Raw genomic sequence first — 14,089 nt, 5'->3', positions numbered from 1 at the left:
GGCAGGGAGGCTGCAGAAGGATTTGGACAGGTTAGGAGAAAGGGCGTGGCAGATGGAGTACAACGTGGGAAAGTGCGTGGTTGTGCACTTTGGTAGGAAGTAGAGGCAAGGACTATTTTCTAAATGGGGTGAAAATTCAGATGTCTGAAGTTCAAAGAGACTTGAGGGTCCTATTCCAGGATAATTTCAAAGTAAACTTGCAGGTGAGTCAGTAGTTAGGAAGGCAAATGCAATGATGGCGTTTATTTTGAAAGGACTTGAATATAAAAGCAGGGACGTCTGAGCCTCTATAAGGCTCTGGTCAGTTGGAATATTGTGCACAGCTTTGGGCCACATATCTCAGGAAGGATGTACTGGCCCTAGAGTGTGTTCAGAATAAGTTCACAAGAATGGTTCCACAAATGCAAAGCTTAACATACGAGGAATGTTTGAGGACTCTGGATCTATGCTTAATGGAGTTTAGAAGGATGAGGGGGGATCTAATTGACACATACAGAATACTGAATGGCCTGGATAGATTGGATGTTGGGAAGATGTCTCCATTGGTAGGACCCGGAGGACCCAAGGGCACAGCCTTAGAGTAAAGGGAAGACGTTTTTAGAATGGAGATAGGGAGAAATGTCTTCAGCCAGAAAGTGGTGAATCTATGGAGTTCATTGCCACAAAAGGCTGTCAAAGCCATGTTATTGAGTATATTTAAGAGAGATAGGTTCTTGACTGTCAAGGAGATCAAAGGTTATGAGGAGAAAGTGGGAAAATGGGGTTGAGAAGCTTATCAGCTATGATTGAATGGTGGAGCAGATTCAATGGGGCTGATTGGCCTAATTTCTGCTCCTATGGCTCATGGTCACTTCGTTTCTTTTCGAGGTAGAGATGATGTAAACACAGAGAAGTAATATTGTGTGAGTGTGTGTGTGAGAGAGAGAAAGAGAGAGAGAGAGAGAGCGAGGGACGGAGTCTCACCAAACTGACTTTCCACTGCAAACTGATTGCAGTATTATTTCAATGCCACGTAGAAGACAGGTGAACAGCATCATGAGAGTTCTGTTGTAAGCTACATACCAGCCCCTGGAGGAAATCCACACCCTCCTGAAGAACTAGTTAAGATTAAGAATTGGTGTGTGTCAAAGTGGATATGACTGGCCCTGGCATTGTTCTTTCACTTCCATGTGTTACCGTGTGACAGACTGCATCATGCATCAGACTGTCACTGCTATAAGCAAGTGTGAGAAATATGTTCCATTTTTCACATTAATCAAAAAAGGCAGAATTCAATGAAAATTGATGGAAATTTCTCTGTATTTTTCAAACAAAACATACTTCCCAAACAATTTTTATTTCACAAAGGCACAAAATGGAAACTCATTTGTCTTTCTCCCTCTGTACCTCAGGTCTGTATGGAGATCCTGAAAACATACCTGACCAAGGCTTTTGATCAGAATGACACCAAAATTCCATGGGGCAGTCTGAAGTATTTGATTGGAGAGGTATAGTGTCTACTGTTATTTTTATTCACTGTCCCTAGGTGCCTTTGAGAAAACAAGCTGCTTTCTTGAACCACTGCACTCCATGTCAGACTATTTACTAAACTGCAGACAAAACTACAATCAATAATATAGTTTGTTGATAATTTCTAAAAGTCTTTAGAATGTTTACCTTAGAACAAACTACAAACACATTTCTGACCATGACATCAAAGTTCAATAGCATATTCCAGAAGGGTACTGTCTAAGTGCCCCACAATTGGATTGTCAGTGCTGAGGGAGCACCAAATTGAGGGAGGGTCGGTACTGAGGGAGCACCACATTGAGGGAGGGTCGGTACTGAGGGAGCACCGTACTGAGGGAGGGTCAGTGCTGAGGGAGCACCGCACTGAGGGAAGGTCAGTGCTGAGGGAGCACCGCACTGAAGGAGGGTCAGTGCTGAGGGAGCACCGCACTGAGGGAGGGACAGTGCTGAGGGAGTGCTGCACTGAGGGAGGGTCAGTGCTAAGAGAGCACCGCACTGTTGGAGGGTCAGTGCTGAGGGAGCACTGCACTGAGGGAGAGTCGGTGCTGAGGGGGTGCTGCACTGAGGGAGGGTCGGTGCTGAGGGGGTGCTGCACTGAGGAGAGTCGGTCTGAGGGAGCACTGCACTGAAGGAGAGTCGGTGCTGAGGGGGTGCTGCACTGAGGGAGGGTCGGTGCTGAGGGAGCACTGCACTGATGGAGGGTCATTGCTGACGAAGCACCGCACTATCAGAGGGCCGGTGCTGAGGGAGTGCTGCACTGAGGGAGGGTCAGTGTTGAGGGAGCACCGCACTGTTGGAGGGTCAGTGCTGAGGGAGCGCTGCACTGAGGGAGAGTTGGTGCTGAGGGGGTGCTGCACTGAGGGAGAGTTGGTCTGAGGGAGCACTGCACTGAGGGAGAGTTGGTGCTGAGGGGGTGCTGCATTGAGGGAGGGTCGGTGCTGAGGGAGCACTGCACTGAGGGAGGGTCATTGCTGACGAAGCACCGCACTGTCAGAGGGTCAGTGCTAAGAGAGCACCGCACTGAGGGAGGGTCAGTGCTGAGGGAGCACCGCACTGTTGGAGGGTCAGTGCTGAGGGAGCGCTGCACTGAGGGAGAGTTGGTGCTGAGGGGGTGCTGCACTGTCAGAGGGTTGGTGTGAGGGAGCACAGCACTGTTGAAGGGTCAGAGCTGAGGGAGTGCTGCACTGCGGGAGGGTCAGTGCTGAGGGAGCACCGCACTGTCAGAGGGTCAGTGCTGAGGGAGCACCGCACTGTCGGAGGGTCGGTACTGAGGGAGCACAGCACTGTTGGAGGGTCAGTGCTGAGGGAGTGCTGCGCTGAGGGAGTGCTGCACTGAGGGAGGGTCAGTGCTGAGGGAGCACAGCACTGTTGAAGGGTCAGTGCTGAGGGAGCGCTGCACTGAGGGAGAGTCGGTGCTGAGGGGGTGCTGCACTGTCAGAAGGTTGGTGTGAGGGAGCGCAACACTGTTGGAAGGTCAGTGCTGAGGGAGTGGTGTTATGGTTGGAAGTGGCATCTTTCTAATGAGCTATTCAACCGAGCTCATGCCTGCCCACTCAATGAGATGTAAATGACCCCACATCTTCTGATTTGAAGAAGAACAGATGTGTTATCTTTGTGATGCTTTCACCAATATTTATGTCCAAACCTCCATCACAAAAATAAGTACATAAAGTGATGGAGAAACTCAGCAGGTTTGGTGCCTCTGAATAGTTTCTTTTTTGGAACAATCTGCAGGTTATGTACGGTGGACGTTGTATTGACAGCTTTGACCGGCGCATCCTGACAACCTACATGGATGAGTTTTTGGGGGATTTCATTTTTGACACTTTCCAGCCATTCCATTTCTTCTATAACGATGACGTTGACTACAAGATCCCGGAGGGTGAAGTTAAAGATGATTATACAGGTACTATTTGGCATTTCACTCTGTTTAGCAGCATCCAGCAACCAGCATGTAAAGGAGGCCATGTTTGCAATGATACTTAATTGAGAAAACTCTGTTTCTGAGATGTGATGGGGTAGACAGTAGTGGCAAAGGAACACAGGCTCTAATCAGATATTTCCTAAACTTTAAAAAATTACTTTACAATATTCCGATATATTATTGCTAATTTTCAGAGGAAATTGAATCTCTTCCACTTGCCAACACTCCCGAAGTATTTGGCCTTCACCCCAATGCTGAGATTGGTTACTATACTCAGGCAGCACGAAGTATGTGGGGACATCTGATAGATCTGCAACCACAAACAGGTACCTTTCAGCTGGAATCGCTAGAATTTGTCTTTGATTGTTGTCTATGTGTAAATCGCATTTTTACACAATATTCATCTAGACTTAATAGCCACATATTGTTGAATTTGTAAAATACATCACATAGTTACGTTAACTGTTCAGTTATTTTGTTTTGTAATTTTAACTGCTATATTAGTAGCTTTATATAAACCTTTATCATTTCTGCAGATTAATACACAAATATTCTGCAGTAATTAGTGTTCTTGACAGGTGGCATCTGAACCTGATCTGGGCCAATGTACTCATGCCTTTAAACTTGTTTGGAGATGGTAATGGTATTTAGACCGTTGCAGAAGCTGCTGCCCATGTTCTAAATGTTGGATTATAAATTATTTCACTCAAACCTAGTTTTGCACATTGAGCCACCAGTATTTTATTCTGCTTGACCACTACGTTGGGGTTATAGCTCCACTGGCTCCCTATTTTTGCTAATCCATTTAAAATCCTTGTCATCTTTAAATCTTTCCCTAGGGATTTCAAACCTCTCCAGCCCCGCCCCACCACCCCAAACTGGGGGAACATCCCCTTTTGTCCAAGGGGTGTCAAACCTCCACTTTCTCTCCAAGCAGTAACATCCCGTCTCTTGAGTAACATGTTGGAAAGTTCATGCATAACCTGTCTCTCCTTCTGAAAATCTTCCTTGTTTTTGACCAGTTGGTCTATACTCTGTCAGATATTTGGGCTCTTTCCATGTGTCCATTAAAGGTAATGCCAATTCTCTCTTCCATCAATCTCTTGATTATCTGTCCTGGGTTCACTGAGCCATGGAGCTCAGTGTCAGGTTCTGTTTGGCAATGACAGTTTACTATGATGACATAGTGTAAGTACCTGAACCTGCTGTGGTTTTAACTAGCTCTGTGCTAGCATTTAAGCCTACACCTCTCTAAAGGAGAAATGTAGAGAAATATTATCACCAGGTCCTCCCAGCCAGGGATTGATACTGACAGAGGAAACATGATTGCTGAGAGGTTATTGAGAAATGCTCCAGTCCTGCTGTGTGTCTCCAGCAACTTCTGTGTTTGTTTCAGATCTCCGGCATCTAATGCATTTTGCTGTTGTATGTATTGAATGATTTTCTGTTTTGTGATGAAATAATCCCATGTTTTTGTTCTAGGGGAATCTGGCACTGGGATGGGTAGGGATGAGTATATTGGACATGTCGCGAAGGACATTGAAAGCAAGCTTCCAGTTCTGTTTGATCTTGACAATATCTACAAAAAATTTGCTTTGCAAATCACACCAACAACCGTGGTGCTGCTTCAAGAACTAGAGCGTTTCAACTTGCTGATTGACCGAATGTCACGGTCTCTGATAGAATTGCAGAGAGTAAGTCATTATCTCCTCACTCCCTGGGAATCCAGTAACATTTATTATAATTTGCTACTGACAATGGTGAAACATTTTGATTGATATTTTCTTTGAATCCGTGAGTTCTCTAGGAAGTGCAGATGAAAGCATTTAACGGCAGAGCCTTCTCTTTGAAAATACCTTCACACTTCCTCTGGTTATAGAATCATGGAATCTGACCACACAAAAAAAAGCTATTCAGTTCATCAAGGGTATATTAGGTCTGGCAATTACCATTCACTTAGTTTCATTTTCTGCCCTTCGCCCTATCCATTGAAAGTTTTGTTTCAGATATTTACTCATTTCCTTTTAAAAGTCAGTCTTGATTCTGCTTCCCCCACTCTTTTAGATCAGGCCTTCAAATCTCGACGATGTTTCGTGAATACAGATTCTTTTAGTGTTGGGACTAACTTTTTAGTTACTGACTCACTGCCGTTCAGTGAAACTAATTTCAGTTTTAACTGTATCTCATTTAAATTGTGTATCTAAATTTAATCTCATTTCAAGCATTTATGCTAGAGTTTTTTTTTAAATTTTTGTCTGAATCATATAACGCTGATTAATTGTGTTATCACATGTTTAGCCCATTTAATTCTAAGCTGAAAATGTGTTGCTGGAAAAGCGCAGCAGGTCAGGCAGCATCCAAGGAACAGGAGATGCGCTTTTCCAGCAACACATTTTCAGCTCTGATCTCCAGCATCTGCAGTCCTCACTTTCTCCCATTTAATTCTAAATTTTGTTCCGACTAGTTTTACAGAGGAGTTATTATATAAGTAGAATGGAATAATGCCTCAACTAAGTGCAGAGGGAATATGGTGTGAGTGTTGACATGATTAAAGCTAACATTATTTTAGAGACTGTAGGAAATAATGGTGCCTGCCTCTACCACCTCTGCTGGCAACACATTCCAGGCGCCCACCACCCTCTGTGTGAAGTACTTGCCGCGTGTATCCCCCTTAAACTTTTCACCTCTCACCTTGAAAGCGTGACCTCTCTTGGATCCTTCACCCTGGGAAAAAGCTTGTCTCTATCTACCCTGTCTATACCCTTCATGATTTTGTAGACCTCAATCAGGTCCCCCCTCAATCTCCTTTTTTTTTCTCTAATGAAAAGAAACTTAACCTACTCAACCTCTCTTCATAGCTAGCACCTTCCATACCAGGCAACATCCTCGTAAACCTTCTCTGCACCCTCTCCAAAGCATCTTTTTGATAATGTGGCGACTAGAACTGTACACAGTATTCTAAATGTGGCCGAACTAAAGTCTTGTACAACTTGAACTTGCCAGCTCTTATACTCAATACCCCGTCCAATGAAGGCAAAAATACCATATGCTTTGCTGACCACTCTATCCACCTGTGCAGCCACCTTCAGGTTACAATGGACCTGAACTCCCAGAGCTCTTTGCTCATCAACTTTTCCCAAGGCTCTTCCATTTACTGTATAATTGGCTCTAGAATTAGACTTCCTAAAATGCATCACCTCACATTTGCCTAGATTAAACTCCATCTGCCACTTCTCTGCCCAACTCTCCAGCCTATCTATATTCTCCTGTATTCTTTGACAGTCCCATATGCTTTTTGCTACTCTATCAATCTTCGTTTCAATTTATTTTCCAGATCATTTATGTATATCACAAACAACAGTGGCCCCACCACTGATCCCTGTGGAACACCATTGGTCACCTTTCTCCATTTCGAGAAACTCCCTTCAACTACTACTCTCCGTCTCCTGTTGCTCAACCAGTTCTTTATCCACCGAGCTAGAACACCCTGCACACCATGTGACTTCATTTTCTCCATTAGTCTACAATGGGGATCCTTATCAAACACCTTACTAAAGTCCATGTATATTACATCTACAGCCCTTCCTTCATCTAACAACCTGGTCACTTCGTCAAAGAACTCTATTAAGTTGGTAAGGCATGATCTCCCCCGCACAAAACCATCAGCCCATTCTTTTCTAAATATAAATAGATCCTATCCCTCAGTACCTTCTCCAGCAGCTTTCCCACCACTGACATCAGGCCCACTGGTCTGTAGTTACCTAGAATATCCCTACTACCCTTCTTTCACAGGGGTCAACATGAGCAACCCTCCAGTCCTCCGGCACCTCACCTGTATTTAAATATGCTACAAAGCTATTTGTCAGGGCCCCAGCTATTTCCTCTCTCACCTCCTCAACAACTTGGAATAGATCCCATCTAGTCCTGGGGATTTGTCCATCTTAATAACCTCTAGTCTACCCACCACAAACATCTTCCCTACTTAAGCCAACATGTTCCAGAGTAAAAAGTGAGGTCTGCAGATGCTGGAGATCAGAGCTGAAAATGTGTTGCTGGTTAAAGCACAGCAGGTTAGGCAGCATCCAAGGAGCAGGAAATTCGGCGTTTCGGGCCAGAGCCCTTCATCAGGAATGTTCCAGAGTAATCAAACTTCTATCTCTAATCTCAACATTCATCATGTTCCTCTCCTCAGTGAACACTGATGTAAAGTAATCATTCAGAATCCCACCCATCTTCTCAGGTTCGACACACAGCCTTCCTTCCTTATCCTTGAGTGGACCGATCCTTTCTCTAGTTACCCGCTAGCTTCTTATATTAGAATAAAGGGCTTTGGGACTCTCCTTAATCCTGCTCACTAAAGCTATTTCATGACCCCTTTTAGCCCGCTTGACTCCTCGTTTAAGACTGGTCCTACTCTCCCGATATTCCTCCAGAGTCCGTTCTGTGCTTAGCTGCCTGGACCTTGTGTACGCTTCCCTTTTCCACTTGGCAAGTCGTATGGTTTCACCTGTCATCCACGATTCACGAATCTCGCCTTTATTGTCCTTTGCTTTCCAATCTATCTTTGAAAGCCTCCCACATCTCAAGTGTTAACTTCCCTTCAAATAGCTGTGTCCAAACCACATTTCCCAGCTCCTGCCTAATGTTGATATAATTGGCCTTGGCCCAGTTTAGTACTCTTCCCTTAGGACCATTCTCATCTTTGTCTAAGAGTATTCTAAAACTTACAGAATTGTGGTCACGGTTTCCCAAAGAAATCCCACACCGCAACTTCTACCACCTATCCTGGCTCGTTCCCCAATAGCAAGTCCAATATGGCCCCTTCCCTCGTCGGACTATTGACATACTGCTCTAGAAATTCTCCAGACGCTTCTTACAAATTCTGCCCCATCCAGACCTCTGACACTAAGTGTATCCCAGTCAATGTTGGGAAACTTAAAATCTTCCATCACCACCACCCTGTTGCCTCTACATTTTTCCATAATCGGTTTACCTATTTGTTCTTCTACCTCACGCTCACCATTGGGAGGTCTGTAATACAGCCACAACAATGTAACTGCACCCTTTCTTATTTCTCAGCTCCACCCATAATGCCTCACTGCTCAAGCCCTCCATTGTGTCCTCCTTTAGCTCAGCGGTGATATCATCCCTGACCAGCAATGCAACTCCCCCTCCACTCCCCCGCACAAAACCATGTTGCCTATCACTGATCAGCCCATTCTTTTCTAAATATAAATAGATCCTATCCCTCAGTACCTTCTCCAGCAGCTTTCCCACCACTGACATCAGGCCCACTGGTCTGTAGTTACCTCCCTGTCCTGTCTGAAGCGTCTATATTCTGGAACATTTAGTTGCCAATCATCATGCCCTTCCTTCAACCAAGTCTCTGTAATTGCAATAACGTCATACTCCCAGGCACCAATCCAAGCCTTAAATTCATCTGCCTTACACACTATACTCTTTGCGTTAAAGTATATGCACTTCAGGCCACCAGTTCTTTTGCATTCATCTGCTCTCTGCCTACTCTTCCCCTTATTAATGTTACCATCATGATTCTTACAGTCTCCAGTTTCCACCTCGCTGCCTACTTGTTTTCTCTTCTGGTTCCCAGCCCCCTGCCACATTAGTGCAAAACCTTCCCAACAGCAGTCGCAAAACATTAGTTCCAGTCTGGTTCAGGTGTAGATTGTCCAATTCGTAATGATCCCACCTTCCACAGAACCGTTCCCAATGTCCGACAAGTCTGAACCCCTCCCTCCTACTCCATCCCTCAAGCCACGTGTTCATCCTGCCTATTTTTTCATTTCTATGCTGGCTAGCACGTGGCACTGGTAGTAATCCCGAGATCACTACCTTTAAGGTCCTCCTCTATAACTTCTCTCCTAATTCCCTAAATTCTGCTTTCAGGACCTCATCTCATTTTTTACTTATATCGTTGGTGCCTATATGCACCAAGACAACTGGCTGTTCACTCTCCCCTTTTAGAATGCTCTGCAGCCGATCGGTGACATCCCTGACCCGAGCACCTGGGATCTGGATCAGTGGTGCTGGAAGAGCACAGCAATTCAGGCAGCATCCAAAGTGCAGCAAAATCGATGTTTCAGGCAAAAGCCCTTCATCAGGAATAAAGGCAGAGAGCCTGAAGCGTGGAGAGATAAGCTAGAGGAAGGTGGGGGTGGGGAGAAAGTAGCATAGAGCACAGGTGGGGGAGGGGATGAAGGTGATAGGTCAGGGAGGAGAGGGTGGGGTGGATAGGTGGAAAAGGAGCTAGGCAGGTGGGACAAGTCATGGGGACAGTGCTGAGCTGGAAGTTTGGAACTAGGGTGAGGTGGGGGAAGGGGAAATAAGGAAACTGTTGAAGTCCACATTGATGCCCTGGGGTTGAAGTGTTCTGAGGCGGAAGATGAGGCGTTCTTCCTCCAGGCATCTCGTGGTGAGGGTGCGGCGGTGAAGGAAGCCCAGGACCTCCATGTCCTCGGCAGAGTGGGAGGGGGAGTTGAAATGTTGGGCCACGGTGCGGTGTGGTTGATTGGTGCGGGTGTCTCGGAGATGTTCCCTAAAGCGCTCTGCTAGGAGGCGCCCAGTCTCCCCAATGTAGAGGAGACCGCATCGGGAGCAACGGATACAATAAATGATATTAGTTGATGTGCAGGTAAAACTTTAATGGATGTGGAAGGCTCCTTTAGGGCCTTGGATAGAGGTGAGGGAGGAGGTGTGGGCACAGGTTTTACAGTTCCTGCGGTGGCAGGGGAAAGTGCCAGGGTGGGAGGGTGGGTTGTAGGGGGGGCGTGGACCTGACCAGGTAGTCACGGAGGGAACAGTCTTTGCGGAAGGCAGAAATGGGTGGGGAGGGAAATAAATCCCTGGTGGTGGGGTCTTTTTGGAGTTGGCGGAAATGTCAGCAGATGATTTGGTTTATGCGAAGGTTTGTAGGATGGAAGATGAGCACCAGGGGCGTTCTGTCCTTGTTACAGTTGGAGGGGTGGGGTCTGAGGGTGGAAGTGCGGGATGTGGACGAGATGCGTTGGAGGGCATCTTTAACCACGTGGGAAGGGAAATTGCGGTCTCGAAAGAAGGAGGCCATCTGGTGTGTTCTATGGTGGAACTGGTCCTCCTGGGAGCAGATATGGCGGAGGCGGAGGAATTGGGAATACGGGATGGCATTTTTGCAAGAGTTAGGGTGGGAAGAGGTGTAATCCAGGTAGCTGTGGGAGTCGGTGGTTTTGTAAAAAATGTCACTGTCAAGTCGGTCGTCATTAATGGAGATGGAGAGGTCCAGGAAGGGGAGGGAGGTGTCAGAGATGGTCCAGTTAAATTTAAGGTCAGGGTGGAATATGTTGGTGAAGTTGATGAATTGCTCAACCTCCTCGCGGGAGCATGAGGTGGCGCCAATGCAGTCATCAATGTAGCTTAGGAAGAGGTGGGGAGTGGTGCCGGTGTAATTACGGAAGATCAACTGTTCTACGTAGCCAACGAAGAGACAGGCATAGCTGGGGCCCATACAGGTGCCCATGGCTACCCCTTTGGTCTGAAGGAAATGGGTGGGTTCCATGCCCTGCTACAACCCACCCTCCCATCCTGGCACTTTCCCCTGCCACCGCAGGAACTATAAAACCTGTGCCCACACCTCCTCCCTCACCTCTATCCAAGGCCCTAAAGGAGCCTTCTACATCCATCAAAGTTTTACCTGCACATTCACTAATATAATTTATTGTATCCGTTGCTCCCGATGCGGTCTTCTCTACATTGGGGAGACTGGATGCCTCCTAGCAGAGCGCTTTAGGGAACATCTCCGGGACACCCGCACCAGTCAACCACACCGCCCCGTGGCCCAACATTTCATCTCCCCCTCCCACTCTGCCGAGGACATGGAGGTCCTGGGCTTCCTTCACCACCGCTCCCTCGCTACCAGACGCCTGGAGGAAGAACGCCTCATCTTCCGCCTCAGAACACTTCAACCCCAGGGCATCAATGTGGACTTCAACAGCTTCCTCATTTTCCCTTCCCCCACCTCACCCTAGTTCCAAACTTCCAGCTCAGCACTGTCCCCATGACTTGTCCTACCCGCCTAGCTCCTTTTCCAGCTATCCACTCCACCCTCTCCTCCCTGACCTATCACCTTCTCCCCTCCCCCACTCACCTATTGTACTCTATGCTACTCTCTCCCCCTCCTCTAGCTTATCTCTCCACACTTCAGGCTCACTGCCTTTATTCCTGATGAAGGGCTTTTGCCCGAAACACTGCACTTTCGATGCTGCCTGAACTGCTGTGCTTTTCCAGCACCACTGATCCAGAATCTGGTTTCCAGCATCTGCAGTCATTGTTTTTACCCCGTGCACCTGAGAGGCAACATACCATCCGGTAGTCACGTTTTCGGCCACAGAACCATGTATCCCCTGACAACAGAATCCCCCATGACTATGGCCCTACGAGTCATTTTCCCGCCCTTCTGAACAGCAGTGCCCACCACGGTGCCATGATCTTGACAACTGCTGCCCCCCCCGGTGAGCCATCTCCCGCAACAGTATCCAAAACGGTACACCTGTTTTGGAGGGAAATGACCGCAGGGGACTCCTGCATTGACTTTCTACTCTTTCTATGCCTTTTGGTCACCCGTTCACTGTCTCACTCAACAACTCTAACCTGCGGTGTGACCAGTTCACTAAACGTGCTATCCACGACCTCCTCAGCATCGCGGATGCCCCACAGTGAGTCCATCCACAGCTCCAGAGCCGTCATGTGATCAAACAAGTGCTGCCCCTGGACACACTTCCTACAAGTGTAAGAGTCAGGAATGTCAGCCACGTCCCTGAGCTCCCACATCAGGCAAGAGGCACATGCCACGGGTCTGAGGTCACCTGCCATTGTAAGCCTTAGCTTTATGTCAACTAACTAAAACCAAACAATGCACTTAAATATATGAAAGAAAGAGAGCGAAAAAACAAAAGCCTTGCCTTACAGAGTCTTTTTCTTCTGGTTAGAGGAGGGGGGGAGGCGGGAGGAAGATACTACATGTGTGGTCTCTCAGGTTTAGCCACTGCCCAAATTTATACTAACTCCTTACCTTCCCGGCACCCTCCTGGTCTCCACAGCACCTCCCACTGTTCCTGGACAGGAAAAGGAATATTGTATATCTATTGTACATCTATTGTATGTCTAGAGCTGTAAATTGGAAGACGGGCTGTCAATTTTAAATGTTTAGTTCTAATGGTGTTTTGCACTATTTATTAATAGAGAAATAATCATCTAAAACCAGCATCAAACTACTTTTGAAAGAAAAGTGCCATCTATTCTTCTGGGTGCTCCGGTTTCCTCCCACGGTCCAGGGATATGTACGTTCGGTGGGTTAGGCTCGGGAAATGCAGGGTTACAGGGATGATGCGGACATGGGTGGACAAAGTTAAAAGTCTCACAACACCAGGTTATAGTCCAACAGACGTATTTGGAAGCACTAACATCAAAGCAGCGCTTCACACGAGGCTCCAACAGCACTGATGATGTTCCCTAGCCAGGGAACGAAACGTTTGCAGCAAAAACTTCCAGCTCGGCGAGCAGAACCACAACAACGGACACCCGAGCTACAAATCTTCAATCAGATTTTTTCGGAGTGCTGCTCCTTCGTCAAGTAGTTAGTGGGGCAGGATAGTAGGCCACGGAGTTTAGAGTAAAACGCAAAGTATTGAACAAACCGAGGTTGCTGTTAAGTCTTTAATTGAGTGATTAAAATGTAGATCCCAGAACTTCTTTGAAGTCACATTCCTGAGATAACTCAAGTTTTTATAAACAAAAGATGACTAATGCTGAGACAATGCATTAAAGGGTAGGGTGGTGGTTGGGTCAGGGTGGGATCCTCTTCAGAGGGTTGGCATGCACTCAATGGGCCTAATGGCCTTCTTCCATACTGTAGGGCTTCTATGATTCTATTTAATTGGCCAAGACCCTAAGGGTAAAAGAAAACATTTGGAAATCATGCTAATATTACATCTCACTGTCAAACCTCCAAATGGGCCAGAGGAGATGGGGATATAGAATTTCAGTAGCAGATGTTGAGATGTTTCCTGGCTCCCGTAAGGATTACAGCCCAGAAATCTGTCACCCACATATCCACTCACTAACCAATAAAGAGAGAATTTAGCTTCATTACTTTCAGTCCGACAAGAACCTGAACAATAATTGATGACCAGTTGTTGAGATTTGAATATTTTTGAATATATGAATTTTTTTGATATATTTGAATAATTTATATGATCTGTTTTGAACAGTGGGACTGTTTGCATGTTTCAGGCTTTGGCTGGTGAAGTGGGAATGAGCAGTGAGCTGGATGAAGTGGCCCGTGCGCTCTTTAATGGTCATATTCCTGCTATCTGGAGAAGACTTGCTCCTGACACCCTCAAATCACTCGGAAACTGGATGATTCACTTCAAGAGGCGGTTTGACCAGTACCTATCATGGGTTAGTATCAAACTATATCATAGCAAGAAATTTCTTAATGATTCAAAATATTTCCATTAATTGAAGCAAGTATGAACATGCACAAGAGTCAAACTACTTTTCTTGCCTGGAAATGCACACCTGGGATAATTCCATTGAAGCCAGGGCTGATTTCTCAATCAAGACATTGGGACTAAAGGCCAGGAAAGTATTGACCCAAAGGCT

At 46.4% G+C, this 14,089-nt stretch overlaps 1 protein-coding gene across 1 annotated transcript in view; it reads left to right on the top strand.

Annotated features, from left to right (window-relative positions):
• Positions 1-14,089, top strand: part of dnah10 (dynein axonemal heavy chain 10) — a 330,367-nt gene that overhangs the window by 289,101 nt on the left and 27,177 nt on the right. The window contains exons 72-76 of the mRNA XM_060844124.1: positions 1,392-1,487; positions 3,244-3,415; positions 3,628-3,759; positions 4,916-5,127; positions 13,718-13,885. Coding sequence (XP_060700107.1) covers positions 1,392-1,487; positions 3,244-3,415; positions 3,628-3,759; positions 4,916-5,127; positions 13,718-13,885 — 780 coding nt within the window. The remainder of the gene's footprint in view (positions 1-1,391; positions 1,488-3,243; positions 3,416-3,627; positions 3,760-4,915; positions 5,128-13,717; positions 13,886-14,089) is intronic.

The sequence above is a fragment of the Hemiscyllium ocellatum genome, chromosome 24 (assembly GCF_020745735.1).
Source record: "Hemiscyllium ocellatum isolate sHemOce1 chromosome 24, sHemOce1.pat.X.cur, whole genome shotgun sequence".
Lineage (NCBI taxonomy): Eukaryota > Metazoa > Chordata > Chondrichthyes > Orectolobiformes > Hemiscylliidae > Hemiscyllium > Hemiscyllium ocellatum.
This window is presented reverse-complemented; position numbering and strand designations above follow the sequence as displayed.